The following is a 19700-nucleotide window of genomic DNA, read 5'->3' on the forward strand; positions in this document are numbered from 1 at the left end:
AAGATGACATGGATCAGATACGTACCAAACCGGTCGAAAAGACTGACGGGAAGAATCAAAGACCTTCATTTATGGAAAAAAAACATGAGCGTGATGTGAAAATGCTCCGATAACAATAATTAGCAGGTGTGGATGCGTAGATAGAAAACAAGTAAGGAAAGGATTAAGACATTTGGGAGACAGGAGATTAATTTTGAAGATGTGATGTTTCCTCCTGGGTTTTTTTTTTTTTTTTTTTTTTTCAGCTCCGCTGGATTGCGGTGGTGTAAGAAATTGGTTGAGATGCAATGTAGCATTCGCATCATGGTTTCATTAACTCTTATTCAGCCCAGGGCATTTCACACTGCATTTCCTCTACTCATCTGCTTCTTTCAGATCTTCTCCCATTAAAGGAAAAGGTAGCACAGAGCAAACTAGACTACACCCAAAAAAGGGGGGGGGGGGACAGGAGCTAAGTCTCTTTAAACTGATACTCGGTTTGGGACACAGAGCTGAAAGCAATGTTATTAATTTACGTAAATGTTATTGATTGATTGAGACATCGATGTGCCTTTAGCTATTTGAAGTTATTCCCCTTATACCCCAACAGCTGAGGTAAAATCAGCTTGCATTTATTTCAGGGTTATTTTATCCCTTAATCACTGGTACTTTACTGTGTACATTTGCCTACAGGCATTGATTATGTTCAAATAGTCAAACACTGGAAGAGAGATTTGGGGCGACCCATTAAGTTCTGGAAGGGGTTGAGCAGAAATAGTTAGATTAACTCCTGATAGTCTCTCTCTTTGACAAGGACTACGTACCAATATTAATTGAACATCAGAGGACACGTTGGCTTCCTTTACAGAGCATGTTTTGTAACATTTAATGCCTGCAATGCATTTGGGCTTGAACAATAAACAAATATTTGCCAAAAGAAATATGTAACTTTTCTTTTTACTTTTTGTGCTAAAAACAAGCCGCCTACATGTTGTTGGGTGGATTTTTTTTAAAGTAGTTGATTTTGTTTTTGGTAAATACACACAAACAAAACTCCTGTATTTTGACCTGTATGAGGAAATTTTGACGCGTCATTGCAAAATAATGCAAACCTAAGAGTGGCAAAAATGACAGAAACCAAAATGCTTAGTGCATCCATCGCTTATGTCATTGAATGATCTGTTTACAATGGTGTTTGTTTAAGTGGTGGACTAAAATTAAAAAAGGACGTACAGTCTTCCCTTGCTATATCGCGGTTCACCTTTCGTGGTGACAATTTTTCGCAGATCTTTTTCAGAGGAATTGTTCATGTTTTGTTTTTTATAGTGCAATGATTACGTGTTCTACGTCATGATTGGCTATAGACATTGTCAATCAATCTTCTCTGTGCCATGTCTTCTGTACAGAATGCCTTCAGCTTGCCAAATTTACATAAATCTTCAGATCTTTGTTTTTGTCCTTAGACAAAAGAGAAAAGAGAAAAGTGCAAAAATGTTAATGTCTTTATAAGAGAATGTGTAAGATGTGTTTTGAGAAGTTTTACAGTCTTTTTCTCTTAAGACCTGGCGTCGACATCACATTTTTGGTTATCTTACCACAGTAGTTAATTCTGCTTAACTTTGACCATGTGACCACGTGTGAAGAGGGTTAGCTCAAATTTTAGCTTGGGTTTTGAGAAGTTAAAACATCTAGAATTATTGTAAAAGACAACGATGACTAGTAAGCTGATTTCTCGTACTGAGTGACGTTTTTAGAACGTAACTCCAGCAATAAACGAGGGATCACTGTGAATGCAAAGCATATCACACAGCAATTTAATGATTTTCAGGACATCTGTACGGAAAACTGTGACACTCTCAGTGTAACTATGCTGACAGTTCTTCTGGAACAGTCAATCAACCATCTAAATTATGTGACACAGGTTATACATAAGGCTTTGCTGCGGCAAGTAACAAGCAGTTCCAGAGGCAAAGACTTGGTTGGGGAGGAGTTCAGAGAGGCCACGGAGAAAGACTCTTAATTAGCCTGAAAGACATTCTAGCAAATGTTGCCCTTGTTCACATCTGAGAGAAGGATAGAGCATGATATTGATAGGCAGAGGCGGCTGCAATATTGTAGTTGTTGCATCAATCCATTGTAGAGAAGAAAGAGCTGAGCTGAACGGGCTGATTTACTGATCAATCTACTTTTCTACTCTCACCTGCAGCCATGAGCTTCGGGTCATGACCCAAAGAAGAAGATCCAAGAGACAGGCAGCTAAAATGAGTTTTCACTGCAGGGTGGCTGGACGTTCTCTTAGGGAGCCCAGTTGAGGTCGCTAGGTCATATTTTTTGGATGCCTCTCCCAAGTGGTATTCTGAGCATGTCCCACTAGGGGAAGGCCCTAGGGGAAAACTCAAGCTGCTTTGGAGAGATTGTTTGTCTCTGCTGGTTTAGGAGCACCTTGGGGCCCTAACGGCAGAACTAAAGGAAGTTTTTGGGGAGAGGCATCTCTGGGCATCTTTGCCGAAACTGTTGCCCAGCTCCAGATAAGCGGAGGAGACCAACGGAGGAAATTTTTCACAAGTTAAGTCAAGTTATTGCAATAATTTGTGACTTTTTTGTTTATGTTTTGCAGGGTATGATGGGTGTAGTGGGCTGGGTGCTACTCCTACTCTCTTCATTTATGGCATCTGTGGGGTCCCAAAAACCTCCAGGGCTAAGTGTGGGGGTGATTCTCGGCCAAACTCGCCAAGTGTCTGACCAGGAAATCCGGCCGCTGCGGCGCCCTGAAGACATCCTTGATGTCTCTGTGATTACACTGAGGATGAACCAAACAGACCCAAAGTCTGTGATTACACAGGTGAGGAATGCAGAGTGCTTTGCAAATGTTACATTAAAACAAGACACCCAGTGTTACTAATAAACGGTCTGTACTTTTCAAATGTCTTTCTTTCAAGATGTGTGAGCTTGTGTCTCGCACACGCCTCCATGGCATTGTGTTTGCTGATGGCACCGATCAGGAGGCCATAGCCCAAATCCTTGACTTCCTGTCTGTTCAGACACAACTTCCTGTGCTGGGAGTCCACGGAGGTTCCTCTATGATTATGGCCGACAAGGTGAGCTACATAACATGGGCATTGACCTGCTTGGGTACACGCTCTGACTCATAAAACACACTCCCACTTCTCTTTGTATGAAGTGGAAAGAACTGTAAGTGGGGAATTGTAATCCTTTCTTTGTGCACGATCCACCTGCCCAAGGTTAATACCTTCATCTCATGATTTTGCAGGTGGTAAATTTGTTGTCCACGGCAAGAATAATGTTGGTTTTTAGGAAGTCGTTATGGGTGCCGCAGCTGATAATTTTTCACATGCAATGTGAATGAGGCTATATTACAAGACTTTAACAACATAAACATTAAAAATTTTACATTAGAAACATACATTTAGTTAGTTAGTGTATGGAAAAGATTTCCTTTAAGTAGATGTTGAATTTGATTTCAACCTACTTTCACTGGTTGTGCAGTAAATGCTTTTAAGGTTTTTACGTACGGTGGCCCTGAAGTGAAAACCATACCAACAAACCATTAAAACACATTTTAAAGATCACAATGACACTTAAAAAAGCAAAACAAATAATAAAAAAAAAACATGACATTTCAAAAATAAATTCCAGTAGTTAAAACACAATTCTAAAAAAATGAAACAAATAAAAAAAATTTGGAAAACAAAATTAATTTCAAGAAATCAAAATTTAAGGTTAAAAAATGTAAACACAATAAGAAAATAAGACAGAGAAGAGAGGTTCTGTGAGACTGATTGGAGGATGACTGATTTTTTATGTTTGAGTTTCTTTAAATGCGTCTTCGAGTCAGCATACTAATAAATTGTTTATGATTAATACAGAGCACATCCAGATTGTTTCATGCCAAAAAACTTTCATTTTAAGTTATGAATAAACATCATTATCCAATAAGCGATGTCCCAGAGTACCTACCTTAATGTCTTCTTATTGTGTTTCATCTTTAACTATTTTATTTTGATTTCTGGAAATTACTTTTGTTTCCTGAAATGTTTCATTTTACTTATTTTGGAATTGTGCTCTGGTGTCTGGAATTTTGTTTTGTTTTTTAAAAAGCAATTTTTAGTTTTGTGATCTTCAATATGCGTTTGTGTTGAGTGATTTGATGGGATTTGCACTGTAAATTGATGTCATAGTAAAGGACACAAAGAGAGCATTTTTTGCAGTTAGTGTAAATCTTTAAAATGTACAAACATTCTCTGGGACTTTGTTTTTTTTCAAACAGACAATCAAGCTTTGCATTAAAATATTTAAGAACACATTTTCTGCTTGAATGAGTAAAATGCAACCAAAATAAGTGAATACAGAAAAGAAGACATAAATGTGATCAAATATATGCATTTTATTTTTTCAACAGATTGTCTGGCCCCATTCTTTTATCTTCTATTATTTTTCTGCTTCTGTAATTGGACTCTTTTCTCTTTTTGAAAGAAGTAATTGTCATTTGTAGTAGCGCCTGTCGCTCTACATGAATGCACCTCTCGAGGCTCCAAACTACAATAAATGATGTTTGTAAAAAAAGAAAAAGGAAAAACTCACACCCAGACCTCACTGATTCAGAGCAGGACAAAGATAGATAGATAGAAAAAAAGAGAAATTAAATAACTAAAAATATATGATTAGCCAAAGAAAGATAATAACAGATAAACATTTTTTAGAAAAACATTATAATAATTTACAAAATAATCAAAGTTTTTATTTTTGAGTATGTGCATGTCTTGTATTAGTAAAATCCACAGAGATGCTTTCAAATATTCTATATATTAAAACATTTTTTTTGCCATATTTCAAAACAAATTCATTTTATTAATTGGTTTGTATTTTTTATCTACACATTTTTTGCAATAATTCTTTGCACATAGTCTTTTTGTCCCTTTGGGTTTATTATTTTTTCATATGCAAAGCCACAGCAGCAAAAGAAATCCCGAGCTGTTTGTGAATATATTCTGTCTGCTGATTAGTGGAAAAATAAATTGATTCTACATTTTAGAGGAAAAAAGTATCTTTCAAGATCGCAGTTTATGTTATTATTGTTTTATTGATGTGTTATGTTCAGTACAAGGCAAGAGTAGACGTCTTTTTCTTGGCTGAATTCTCTCTGTGGTACTGATGCAGACCTTGCTGCCTGACAGACAGACTGCAGAAGCTTTGATAAAACACAACTGGTTTTTTAGCTTTTAAATCTCCCAGGGCACAGCAGCCAAACACAGGAACCAATAACTACTGCAACGCAGCAGTCTTTGAAGTGCAAGTTTATGGGGGAGGCTTTGTGTATGTGTGTGTATATGTGTGTGCGTGTGTGACGTAAGATCAGAAAAAAGATGGAGAGAGAATGAGAGAGGTAAGGAAAACATCAGGACTTTGGTTGCTCTGAGGGCTGCTGGTTGAAGCTCATGACAAAAAAGATAATGATAGGGGAAAAAATGGAAATATTGTGGCTTTATTCTGTAAAAATCAAGTAGCTTTTTCCTTTTCTTTTTTTCCTCACTTGGGAGTTACCTGGTATAAATGTACGGAACAAAATACACCATCTTGACCACAAAGCAGGTAGCGGGTGAAAATGTTGGTGTTGTTGCCTTTCTGTCCCTGCAGGCTTGTTTTGAGCAAAGAACAACTTAACTGCTTGGATGAAAAAAATGTTCAATTCAAGTATCTACTAAGAAAAAAGAGGCGAGTTTGCAAGTCTCTGAAAAAGCATTGCTGGCAGTTTTGGCTTTTTTTTTTTGCAAGAAGGTGTTAAAGGGCTTCAGGCTGCATAGTAGTATAGTGATTAGCCTCACAGCAGGAAGGTCCCTGTTCAAATTCCACGTGGGTCCATTTTGTGTGAATTTTGCATGGTCTCTGCAAGCATGCATTGGTTTCCTCTGGGCACTCCGACTTTCTCCCACAGTCCAAAAATGTGCACTTTAGGTCAGTTGGTCACTCCAAATTGTCCCTAGGTGTGCATGTGGATGTGTGTTGTTGTGTGGCCCTGCGATGGTGACTTGCCCAGGGTGTACCCTGGCTGGGATTGGCTCCAGCAACCCCATAACACCAAAGAGGAATTTAAAACCCACTCTGATCTTTTTTTCATCTATTTAAAAAGCATTTCCAGTGGTCTTTTAATTATGATTATGAGCCTACGTAAATCTAAAAACCTGTCTAGTTTTCTAGGACATAGTTTCTGCAGAGCGGCAGTAGTTCATCGTAAATTCACCTCTGAGTTGTGAGCAGGACTGTTGGCACAGAAGTAAGCCTCTACTGATGTCTTCCCTTTGTTTATATTCTCTCCTGCTATCTTACAGCTCCTCACATCTCCAACCTAAACATTACTGGTGCAACAAAAATATTGAGCAATATTGGAGCTATCCAGTCATACAGATTTAAACCAGATGCCAGCTCAGACGAGGAAAACAAAGATGTTCATGGATCTTTTTGTCTGCAAGTGGATGAATCAGAATGGAGCGGGGCAGGAAGCTTGTGGCTTGCCGATTGTAGGTTCTACATCACAACTACAGGTTTTTTCCAACGGCATTTTTTCATCTGCTCCTCATTCACAAGAATATAAATAAAGAAATACTCAGACATTTAAATTTAAATGTTTCGTTATATATGTCTTCCTGAAGTGTGTTTAGTTGGATGGCTTTAGATGATGAAAGAAATTAATAAAGCGAAGGTAGTTATCATGTTTAAAGGTTTCATGATTTCATGCTTTATATTGAATACATCTTAATTTTCTTATAATTTCAGAACTATGCTTCCAAATATAAATTGGTTTGATTCCTTGTTGATTTCCTGTTGCATAAGTTCTTTTGAATTTTTTTAGGACTTACTACATTTTAGATATGATTACAGTTATGAAAAAAACACAACCCCTTGACCATTTGCAAGTTATATAAGGACTATTTGATCCTTAATAATTTGTTTTCACCTATAAGATGACTGTAAAAGATTGATAAATTATAAATGATCAAAAGGCTCGAAGATGGATCCAAGTTAAATGGTTATTACTTTTCTGTTTGATGCGTTCTGCATCAGTAGTCTCCCCGTGTGGCAACAAACTACAATTATTCCTTGTGTTTTCCGCCAAACACAAATTTATTATGAAGGCCTTGAGAAGCCTCTGTAATCCTGCCACATGTGTTGCACTTCGCTCCTCACGGTGTGATTGTGACAGTCTAACAATGACCACGCCTGGGCACTTTCTTCTGCTCTATTAGCTCATGTCGATTTTATGACAAAAAACCAATTAGGCGTCAGTTTCATGAAAATCTACTAAAGATGACGAGCCCACACCAACAAACATAATGTTGCACTGAAAATAACCTTCCCCTGTGTGCCATGTCTTGGCTGTGTCACTGTTGCTTTCATACCTGCTGTCGGAGCTTTGGTGCTAATCTTGAGGATCGAATTGAGTCCCAGTGGGTTCGGAACAATTCAGCTTTATTACTGCGAGCTAATTGTGCTTTTTGCAGCCTGAGCAGGTAGAGGCTTTTGCTTCCTCTCAAATCGAATTTATTCTCGAGGAGAGAGAAAAAAAGACTCCCTTGGTTCCCGTTAGATTCTTAGCATAGCTTAGTAATTGTCCAGACAGGAAGCAAAAAGAAAAGGCAGCTGCCAAGAAAACACAGAAAGAGGATTTAAGCACTCAGACAAGTGCTATAAAATAATGAACACTCATGGAGGTGGGCAGCGCAAGTGTGAAATACCTTGTGTATGGAGCAACAAAAATAGGAATTTAACTGCCAAGATTATGTCATATTTACAGTAAAGTCCTTCTTCTGCTTTTCTGGCCTGTAGGACAGCCTCATCCATCACCCGGTAGCACATAAACAGAAACAAACACAGCATCTGTCCTTAGATAGCTCCTTTTTAGCTTTTGTTGTGGTTTGAGTCTTTCGACAGTTTGAGTGTTGCCTGTTTTAGACCCCTGTTTCTGCTTGACTTAGATTTTATTTCTCCCTGTTATGACAAGTGTGATCAGTGTTTATTAAAAGGATAACTTGGCCTGTACGACTCCCTTTAAACATAAAACACTCCAGATTCTGACTGAGCTCTTAAACTGTCTTAGGCCAATATTTATGGGACACGACCTTTACCTCAATGCTGTTTTTACAGTCGTAATCTGTGGGGATTCAACAATTTGATTCAAATCATAATTTGTGGTTGTTGATGTGATTCACAGTTGATATTTGTTCATTCTGATTCGATCCGTTTTATTGACCTAAAATGGATTCAGAACATCTTTAGCCAAAAGTTCAACCAGTGTGACTCAGAGAGAAATACCTGGTTCTTTACAGTGCAGGTTAAGTTTTCCAGATTATTTGAATTTCTTGTAAAATAATCAAGTGTAAATTAAATATGTGTACAAATAAGAATTATTGGCAAATCCTTTCACATTTTAGTTTCCTAAAGTTCAGCCCATTGTTGTTTTTAGATATCAAAATAATGTAAATTTTGCTGCCATCACATGTGTGTTTTGTGTTGTGATGTACTTGGTAGTTTTTACATTCCAGTAAAATAAATCTACCATGTCTTAATCCAAATGATATTTTCCTATATCAATTATAACTAATTTATTTATTTTGAAACAATTTTATAATTTCAATTTGATTAAAAACTCACCTCAGACGGATCGATCTGCTTGGGTTATAGGAATATAAATTGATTAAGTGGATTAATTTTACACACCTGCTCATATTATTATTAATATTCTTGTCATTTTTTGATGTCTTTTTTTGGTTTTAAGTTTGAAAGATGCTTTGGTTCTGTAAAGCGCTTTATGTTACTGAGTTATAAAAAATGCTTTAAAAAAGAAAGTTTGATTTGATTAGATATGATCTTTTTAGTATCAAATCAGTTCCAGAGCATCAGTCATCATCATGTTTTATTGCAGGGACGTTGTTGTTTTCATTTTCTGCTCAACTCCTCTTGCTGATAAAACTCTGAGAGATAGGGTGGAAGAATTTCAGTTTTTATTCATCACAACATAAAACAGACACACAAAGCTCTTGTGGCGTATTCACACAGTTCGGAGAACATGGTTAGTAGTAGCTGCAGAAGATCTCTTAATTAAGCAGATTAAATCAGACATGTAAGCACTAGGCTATATGAAGGGACATGCATTCAAGCATTTCGACATAAATTAGATACCGGAAAGCGCATTTTACATTGATCATTGCGCAATCTCTTGTTTTGAAAATGAATCATTTTTTGCTGCTACTTTAATTACAATTCAAACATGTTTAGATTATCTTTTTTGACGTTAGGAAAAGAAATTCAATAATTCAAAAACAGAGTTTAATGTCAGGTGTTAGCTCTGTGAAACCCACTGCATCAAAGAATTGACAGAACATTCCCATGTTTTTAAATGCTTTGATTCAATTTACAAGAAATTAGCAATAGCCTTTTTATGAGATATGGATGGTATCAATTATTATATTTTGGATAATTTGGTAAATTTTGCTCACAACATTGTCAGTTTAAAATGCAAAAATACTGACATGAGTGTTAAGAAAAAAATCCTTTTATTTATCCTCTGTCTCAGATTTGATCCATACATTTATTAGCATGGTGCATGAAAGATGCTAAACAAATTCTGCATGTTTCAACACTGTAAGCAAATAATTTAAAAAAATAAGAACTGCAATAGCTGAGATATTCTCACCATAAAGGTTTGAAAATTAGCAAGACTTTTTCTGCCAAGTGTTTTTGAGATTTTATGGGGGCAGCCATTTTTAATGAGACGGAAATGTCCTTCTATTGCCCCTAGGGGAATGATGATGAACTATAGGGCAGAAAACATGGACCAAGTTATGAAAAAATGGATTTTTAATTAAAGTTTGAATCATGCAAATGAGACAGAGGTCTCAGAAATCTCTGTATCAGATATGATACAAGGGTTATATAGGGTTAAGATCTGATAGGTAACATCAAAGCTGGTCACAAAAAACAAGATGAGCCCAACTGGAGTTAATAAAGTCTCGAAACTATAATGTAAAAAAATAAAAAATAAAATCACATCTGTCTGCATTTAAGGCTTCATACAAATTATCAACAAAAACAAGCATGAGAGTAAGCAGCACTCCAAACCATTAGCTGGTACTTTATTAAATTAAACATCAAATTCATGAATTTATAGTGATATAAATAAGAAATGTCTTTGAAATTCTATATGAGTTACCATCAACTTTACTGATATTATACAGGAAAAATACCTGATGGAATTTTAAATGGAATTTTACTTGGCAAAGATGCAATAACAATCATAGTTAACTTGTTTTAAGGTTAATTACTAATATCTTTTAGTATTTAAATGTGGTATGATTAGTCATTTAATAGATGATTTTTGGAAAGCGAGATGATCATTTTTCGATCTACTTAAAAAGCGTTCCCAGTGAAAATGAAGACAAACATGGATGTAGTGGTCAACAAATGGATGCACTGGAATGGATTCATAACAATTTTAATGAAGAAATACTCAGAAATGCAATTTTAAACTTATATTTCTTTATGTATGTCCTCCATTATTATAAAATTGCTTCAAGAGAATATAAAAAAAACACCAATAACGCGGTCTGCATTGGACTGGGTCTTTAGGGTTTTCTTTTCCTTCCAGGTGTCACAAGTCCCTGCATTTGGATGCCTTAGGTGTTATTAACAGCAAAGATGAAGACGTTTTAGGTTTTTGTTTGTGCTTACGTTTTCAGTTTTCCAGTTTTCTTCCTGTGTAACGTCAGAATCTATATTTCCAAATTAAAACAATTTTCCTCTAGCGACAAATAATATATTGCCTGAGCTCAGAAGTCTTGGGATCAAATATGTGAAGATTCTGAAATTCGTTTTTTAGCCAGGTTCAAATGGTGGGTGAAATTGCTTTTTAACTGATGCACATTTTTCATATTTCTTGGTAAGTTGGCAATTAGGTTAGACATGTATTTTACTGAGTTAATATTTGATAGCGCTCTTTGCCTGAAATGTGCCTCACAAGTGAGCATATTCCCCTTTGCATTTGTATGCACAATGCTCTTACACTTTTTTTTGTTCCGCAGGCTCTGTGCTCCTGCACAACATGCGTACTCGGGTACTAAAAGTGTCCAAATACTCCTGTGATCGAGGCTGTATATAAATAGTCTATTTGCTTTTTGAATAATCTTTAACTAATTAAAGTTTAAAGAAAAGACAGAGTAACATGCTCTTTTTTAGGTTGGCATCTGGTACATATGAAAAACGGATGCCCTGAACTGCTTTACCATGTGAATATTTACGAAGAAATGTTCTTACATTGTAAGCAGTGTGTAAATAAGTGGAACAAATCACTTTACTGAAGTACCTGGGTTTTCATAATAAATGCTTTAAACTTAGGACATCCTTCCGTTGCACACTTGACTTCCCTAGCAAAGCTTAGGAACAATCCCTTATTATTTTTCTGTGGAATTTTAATTCTTTAACTGCAAATCTGCTCTTATTTTCCACGGTTTTCTCTTTAAGTCCTCCACTTTCCCTACAGTACATCGTGTTCCTCAGAATAACATCCATGTAAGCTTACAGGACACTGAATGATGTGGTGGAGGACATGTTTAGGGACTGAGTGCGCTATAGAAAGAGAAGAAAGACACGTGTAAACCCAGGAGGGAAACTCGATTAGTTTAGAATGCAGTACAGACAGCCCTCTTTGGGAAATTAGAAATGTAGTTGGCTTTACCTCGGCCCCATATGTGCTCATTCTCTGCCAGCCTTGTTATTTTCTTCTTTTGACTTCCTACTTCTTGGTGTGTGGGGGATAGAGGGTGGGGGTTGGGGGTCACAGTGTGTAGCATAAGAACACGAACATGCTGAAATGGAGGGTTTTGAATTAAACATGCGTGTTCTTTCTGCTTTGCTCTGCTTCTGTGGTGGGATGCTACTTTCAGTGTCTGTCTGTGTGTTGGGATGTGTGTGTGTGCTTGAGATGGAGTGTGTCCCAGCCCGGGATGTCCCACATTGGTAGGGGCTATTTGCCCAGGTTCTCTGCTGAGATGCTTTAATATTTTACACCTGGTCCCTTCACCTGCTGTCACATGCAGAAGACACAGTGCTGTGTCATTCACTCACCAAGTCTTTCCTCACTTTCTTCACTCCTTTGGCTTTACTTTAAAAAAAATCTTTTTTCCTTTCTTGTCTAGCCTTACGCCTCTTTTAAGTCTTGCCATATCTCCATCAACACCACTGCATTCTTCCCTTCTGTTCTTTCCCTTTTCAGTCTGCTGTCACTGCTACTTTATCTCCACTCTTGGATGGATGTTGGTTGGTTCCAGGGACGATTGTGACAGAAACAGCCGGCCATGTTGGAAAGGTTTTAGGAAGTCTTGCAAGCATCGAAAAGTGCTGTGAAGTGTGATTGGAAGACGGGTTGTTTTGTGTTTGTGGGAAACGCAGACAAGGACAGGCAGCGGGAGGGAGGAAGTCGCTAGTTTGGTATGGTTACAATCCCGACTCTGGAAGACTGGAGCTTTTAGCTCTGATGTGCTGGCTGCTGTGCTTCTCTGGCTGCGTTCACACTATAGGTCTTTCCGCTCAGCTCCTTCCAGCTCGGCCGAGCAGGAAGCAACACAACTGACTACAAATGCGATTGCCAGAAAGAGATTATTTGCTTGTCTTTGCGGTAGCACCTGCAGCTGTCGCCGCACAAAAGCAGGGCAATTATGGCAATGTTTAATTTACACGAACCCACAGGAGCGTACGTCCTGTCTGTAAAGGTCTTCATCAACAAAAATTTCATGTCTTTGTCGGCTAAAAAAAAAAGATGAAACTGCCTCATTCACTGTCAACATCTGGATCAGCAAAGGCAGCTGTGGGACTTTGAGTGACAGCTGGTTCAAGTCTCAGATTAGCAAAATGTTTGGTTAAGTAGTTGAGCTTTCTTGTATTAAAAGATTTCAGTGTTCAACAACTGAATAAAAACACTAATTACAGATCAGATAAAAAAACTCTGTCACGATGTGGGGTGGCTCGAAAGCCGGTAGGACCCAGAATGCAGAGGCGGGAGGCAAACGCTTTCAGGGCAAGAGGGTTTAGTGTAAACAAAAAGCGCTGCCGAGCAGGAGGACAAAACAAAACTAAAACTCACTGTGGCTTGGCGAGGGACATGGAACATGGCATGAAGGGACGAGGACACATGAAGACGTTACATGAGACGTTACAGACGTTAATGGACCAGCCCAGGAGGAAGGCAGAGACAAGACTTAAATACAGACAGGGCAGACAAGACACAGGTGGACACGAACAGGGCTGATGGGGACCAAAGGAAGTAAAACTCAAGAAACCAGACAAGACAGGAGACTTTCAAAATAAAACAGGAAACAGAAACTAGACAGAACAAGGACCAAAAACAAGACAACAAATTCAAATCATGACAAACTCTTTAAACAGCAGGCAACAATAAAATTTAAACTCTTGTGATTTAAGATGTGAATAAAGTAATAAAGTCGATGCATTATCTGCCTTTAGTTGGATTAGTGATTTTTCCAGGATATTTGCCACTTCACTTCAACCGTAAAGCTCTGTAGGATTAGTGGGCAGCTAAAACATTTGTGGAGTCTTGGAAAACAGTTGAGTTTTTTTAAATGAGGTGACATTGTAATGACATGAGATGAATTGTGCAACTTCAGTTTCTTTGTTGGGGAGGCTTTATCTTTAAACTAGCCATCATTTCTGTTTGTGAAACAGACAAGCTGTGCCGACTTTGTCCCCAGCCCAAAAACACAAAGAAATCTTCGTTTGCAGCAAAAGCAACATCTGCTAAATCTGTCCTCAGCTAGGTGACCCCCACCCCCCCAAAAAAATATTTTTAATCCTTTATAAGCTACAAGTTTTGTGTGTAAAAAAAAAAAAATAGAAACTGTAAAAAAAATTCTAATGGATAAAATCCAGGAAGAGTTTTGTTAAGCCCACCCATTGGTTCACCTACCTGCCAATTAAAAAAGCACAGAATTTTGTATTCTAATAAACTCAAAGTGACTCGTTTTTAACTCACCTTCCTCACAGATAATACAACAATAAACACTTTTTTTTTTAACAAAAGGCTTTCCATTTATTTGCAGTGTAAAATGTCATTTTTAAGCATGGGAGTCAGTGGAAAATTACTTCTTCTGATTTAGCCACCATGCTTCAGTGGTCATTTGAAGAACTGAATCATTTCCTCATTCAGGATTTACAGCAGGGTTTGCTGTAACCTTCTTTTGGTTCCTTTTTTATCTGTTAAGACCACATTTCTTCTGGTCCTACTAAGCACACCTTGAAGAAAAATAACGTTTCCCCATATTGGTGTTTAGTTCAAAAGATTTGAATGAATAGACATCAAATGTTAACATTTTCCAGTTCATTAAAATAAAAAACTCAAACAGCTTGCACTGTGGTTTGTATTGTAGAAGTGTAAATGCAAACTCTATATTATGCATTGGTGTGTAGAAAATAGGTATTAGTTGTTCTGATCATTTGCACTTTTTTGTCAACAATGTAAAACATCAAGAGATAAAAAATGAATCTTCTGCAGAAGGGACTTCATGGACCAAAAAGGCTGACCAGAATAAGATTTGGTGTAAAAAGGTAAAAATAGTTTTAAAAAAAATTTTTCTGGGAACATTTTGCAGTTTCTTAACAGGAAATTTTATTTAAAGGATGGAGCACATGTGCAAAAATTAGTTTACTAAGCTGCATGGAACGGTTGGCTGTGTATAGGACTGGTGCATGGGAAACCAGGGTTCCATTTCCCGGGGTAGGATGAGCTTCATTCAGTGTGGGACCTTGGGCAAGACCCATCACTCTACTGCCTAACTACGTTCCCACATGTGCCAGTCCCCATTCCGGATAAAATCTATGCCAGACCACCTGTGCAAAGCAGTGAAAGCTGATTCATTCGCTGTTGTGACCCCTAAAAGGATATCCCGAAAGGTGAACAACACAACAACATAAACTAATGTCTTCTTTTTGGTCAATTGTCAATGTTGCCATGTGGTGGTTAAGTGACTTTACTATAAAAATGTTATTTTCACTGGTGTTTACTTCACAAATGAAAAGAAAAATAAGTTTGAAGTGTGAATGCAGAAGCGAGTTAGTTTCTGTTGACGCCAGCTGGACTCGAGAAGGACAACTGTTGTCAGTTTAAGCCGATGTCCAACAGCTGGGTGTTCTCGGCTCTAGCGGTGCTGCCACCCAGCCGCAACAGCCAAAGCTGCTTTATCCCCACAGCTGTGGCTCTGATTTATACCAGTCAGCTATGACGCTCATAACCAGAGGCGTTCATGAAGACAAAAACGGTTTGCCCTTTTTCCTCTTGGGTGCAAATTGCCCTTTTCAACCAGCAATCAAAACTTTTCAGGCCTTGCCCTGGCCCTCTCATTGAGCATGACCTTCTCCGGTTGAGTTTATTTAGAGTTGAAGCTTGTGCAAGACACTGCTGACAATGTATTATTGAAACGAAAATAATTTGAGGCGTCATCTATGTGACTGCGGCGGAAAGTAATTTTGACTTCATAAAATGTCGACTCAAGTGCCTTTAGCTTAACTCAAGTGCCAAGAGCTGAAGGAAAGGGGGGAAAAATTGTTATTTTTTAAAAATTCTCCTTGCAGTTCTTTCACTATAAACTCAAGTCAGAAAGTGTCACTAGTTTAAACTTCTCTGCTACATCTGGCCACGGTGATAACAGGCAAAATACGTTTCACCCCTGCGAGTGTGTTGCCGTGCTGAAAAACCAGCGGAACCTGCACAGACCCAGATTTTATTCAACCCAACCGGGTGCTGCGCGGCACAATAGAATGCCAAATCCGGTTGCTTTTCTTATGTTTTTATTTAAAAGAGCTCATCACCGTTGAATTAATCCAACACTTTAACAAAGAAAGAGCAAACTCTTATCAGGAAAAGGCAGAAGTAAATCTTGAATTTAAAAAAATGAAATTGCAACAAGTTATGTCAGCAAATTAATAGTGGCTGGTGTCTTTTGAAATTTCCTGTTTGTGAAAAGAAAAGGCAAAAGTTTCCAGGCTCTTTTAGATAAAATAGAGTTTCTTATTGCAAACAAATCATACGAGTACGAGACAACAATGCAAACCATTTGATGCCTGCAAAGATTTTAAACCTTGTTTTTAGACATTCACATTTTTTGACCATGTTTTAAATTGTTTTAACTCAGCTTTGCTCTAAACCTTTTCAAACTTTTCTTAACCCTTGTGCTATGTTAGATGACCCCACCCTTACATTGACTTGTTCTCCCTACCATGACAAAGGTGGATAAAGGTGGAAAGATTTCATGTAATCCATGGACACCAGTGAGGTTCACAAATCATTGAAGAAAAAAGGTTCAGTGCACTGTCTAGTGGGTCTAGATGACCCAACTCACAATGTTAAAGTGCCTTGGATAGCACAAGGGTTAAAATCAGCACAGTTAAGAATGTTGTGTCTCATTTGGAGCCATGATCTTGAAATAAGGTAATTTTTGTTCACATTAGTCCAAATCCTTTTGGTCCATACTTTTGATTATAGAAAAACTTGAATTTAAAACTCAAAAAAACTCAAATTGCATTGCTATTTTTCGTTCAATTTTAGGAATGTTATTTTAAAGTGTTATAAATGTTGAGAAGTTTGAACATTTTTTGAACTATTGTGTTACGGCTGTGGGCATAACAATTGTTAAAGGTTTCTCAGTGGTTTAATTTATTATGATTGTCATTTTTAGGCAAGAAAAAATAAACTTTTTTTTTCAAAGACATAGTTTCTGCAGGAGTTCATAAAAGATGAACAAGGAAAATAAAGACTTATATGAATCTATTTGTCTACAAGTGGATGCATCAGAACGGAGCATGCAGGGATGTTGTGGCCTGAACAGTATATTTTCTACAATCCATGTCACACTGAGCTCTTTTTCAAACAGCGTTTTTTCATCTGCTCCTGATTCACAATGATTTGAATACATTAAATACTCAGAAATCCAATTCTCAGTTTAAGTTTCTTCATATATGTCCATCTTCATTAGAAAAATGCTACAAGAATAAGTTAAATCGCCCAAAACATCATTTTCCTCTTTAATCGGGTCTTTAATAGGCATTGAGTGTTTGCCGTGTGGGAGATCTTTCCATCTCTCTGCGATCAATCTTCTCTGCAGCTGTTTAGCTGTGCTGGTGGGTCCCGTCAGTGTCTGTCTGCGCTGTGTGACTGAACAGCAGGAAGCTGCCCTCGTCCAACAGGTTCCTTCATCTAGCAAACACTGAGGGAATTATTTTCACTCGACCTGCTGTCTTTACACCTCAGCTTGCGTGTGCACTTTCTTCAAACATAACTCAGATGTTTCCATGTTCATTTCTCAGCTACTCACACTGCCGCCGACCCACACCGTTTCTCCCTTACAGTATTTTGATGCATTTTTCAAAATCTTTTTTTTTTTCCCTCTGTTCATCAGTCTCTCCTGACCTCTTAGTTTTCATCCTCTATGTATTTTCCTTTGCTCCCTTTCTTCCTGTCACATCCTGCCAACCTTATCCCCTCTCCTTTTTTTCTTGTCAGCGCTTCTGCTCTCCTCCTCCTCTCATGCCCCAGTTGAGGAGTACAATGCGGTGGCAATGGCAGGGTTGTGTTGTGTTTGCATTTGTGATGTCACAGAACAGCAGCTCTATAGTATCTCCTCTTTTTTAATCCCTGTGCTCACGGACTTCATGGCTATTTTGAGATTTATAAACCTTTCCAAAGAAGCAGCAACTTGCCTGTCCACTGTGATAGTGTGGAGACACTTTGTATTTATTTTTTCATTTCTTTTCAGGGAAATTATAGTATTGAGGCGTAAATTATTAAATATCCAACTCCCTATTAAAAAAGGCATTGCATTATATAAGAGAGTTGGTGTGTGCCTGAATGACTTACTGTGCGTTTGTTATGAAGGGTGAGTGTGTGACATATAAACTATTAAATTTTTAACCAAGTTTTAAGGTTGTGTCTCACTGGGTTGTGACAGCTGGTGACAAATTGTAAATGACATTCACAAGAAAGTTTCAAAACTACTTCACAATGTTTGTGGGGTTCTCACTTTCCTCCTTTATTAAGAGTCTTATGGCACAGGAACACTGGCAGGTTGGGAGGGCAGAGGCGTTTGTTTCCTCGCATTTGTTTGGTGGGTAGGAAGGCTCACTTTAACTCTGGGCCAAATTAAATGAGCAGTTGTGTCAGTGCCAGGTTGCCCTTTTAACATCCTATTTTCTATGTAAAGAAAAACGAAAAAAAAGGACACATGGTGAAACTCAAGAATCCCCAAAAAATTCAAAAATGGTGCTGAGGAATAATGTTAAACAAGCTACCTTAAAGACTACTCTGTTTCTGTAAACATGCAGAGAATGCCTTAGTCCCAACTGTCCTTACGGGCGGATATGGGCTGTCATGGACAAATCTGTCGCATGAAGGTGGCCTTCAGGAAAGATCGTGGACAACTCGGTGAGCCAGGGAAGTGAAATTTTAATGCACATTTTTTAATGCACGCATCAGGTTGTGAACACTTAGGCAACATATAAGGGTGAGGCATTTGATGTAAATTTTACTTTTTTTTTTTCAATCCCCTCAAATGTCTCACAGTGGCACGTTAGGGCAATTCTATTAAAAGGTGCATGCTCTTTGGGTGTGGTTTGCGTGCCACCTGACTGTTAGAAAGTAGAAAATTAGACAATCAGAGTATAGCTTGTGTGGAGGTCCAACAGACATTGTACAGGCACTTGGGTATCACGTGCACACCCTGTGCATGCAGCATTTGCGCGCGGTCAGTAGGAAGCCGGTATGCTCGCCTTATTAACGACCAGTGTGGCACACGGTACACAGAATCACCCGTACATCATAGGAGCGTGTAACTTTCAATATCTTTAAATATACTTCACAATACACTTACCATGGGCCCGGACACCCCAAAAACTTGCAGCATCCATATGGAGTTTGATCTGTACAGGTGCATGTGATTAAGGCATTAAGTATTGCGTTCGTTATAAAGATTGTTATATACCTCAAGTTGCAATTACGCAGTTTAACGACTTTGAGATTGAGAATAAATAGTCTAAAATACTGCCAGACCTTAGTTTAAAACTTATTTTGGCATGTCGTCTTTGTTTAAAGGATAAAAAGCTACTGTTCTTCAATTTCCACTCAAATTTAGTAACATTTATTATTTTACTTTTTTTCCATATTTATTTATTTTTTGATATAATAATCTTCACAGCCCCCACCCCAACAGTTGGTTCCCTATGGGGTTGCATAACTGTTAGAATCCTGAATTAAAGTCCCTTTTTATATTACGAATCACAGCTGATGTTGCGTTAATAAAAAACCCAGAAATCTCCAGACAATACAGAGACAATAAAGCCGGCAGTAAATCTGTCTCCAAGTGAATTGCATGCTCATTATTGCCGCAGCCATATAATATCTCCAGTCCTGAGCTGTTTGATCCCCCTGTCTTTCATCAAATGTCTAATGCAGCACAGAGGAGCAGTTCTCTATGCTCTCTGGCACTTGGTCTACCACTTTTGAGATGTGATAGCTGCTTCATAAATTTAGAAATCACATGGTTTTGGAAGGAAAAAAATGAGACAAAAAAAAAAGAGGACAAGAACCATGAGGAGACAAATCAACGTCACGGTGAAATCCTGTCTCTGCGTTACAATAAATGTGCAGCAGA

General features: G+C 37.9%; 1 protein-coding gene across 2 annotated transcripts in view; it reads left to right on the forward strand.

Moving 5' to 3' along the window:
• Positions 1-19700, forward strand: part of grin2ab (glutamate receptor, ionotropic, N-methyl D-aspartate 2A, b) — a 134967-nt gene that overhangs the window by 33187 nt on the left and 82080 nt on the right. For both annotated transcript variants that reach the window (XM_011477376.4, XM_078944267.1), the window contains 2 exons: positions 2597-2821; positions 2919-3077. In XM_011477376.4, coding sequence (XP_011475678.2) covers positions 2597-2821; positions 2919-3077 — 384 coding nt within the window. The remainder of the gene's footprint in view (positions 1-2596; positions 2822-2918; positions 3078-19700) is intronic.

This window comes from Oryzias latipes, chromosome 1 (genome assembly GCF_053564925.1).
Source record: "Oryzias latipes strain Hd-rR chromosome 1, Olatipes_Hd-rR_3.1".
Lineage (NCBI taxonomy): Eukaryota > Metazoa > Chordata > Actinopteri > Beloniformes > Adrianichthyidae > Oryzias > Oryzias latipes.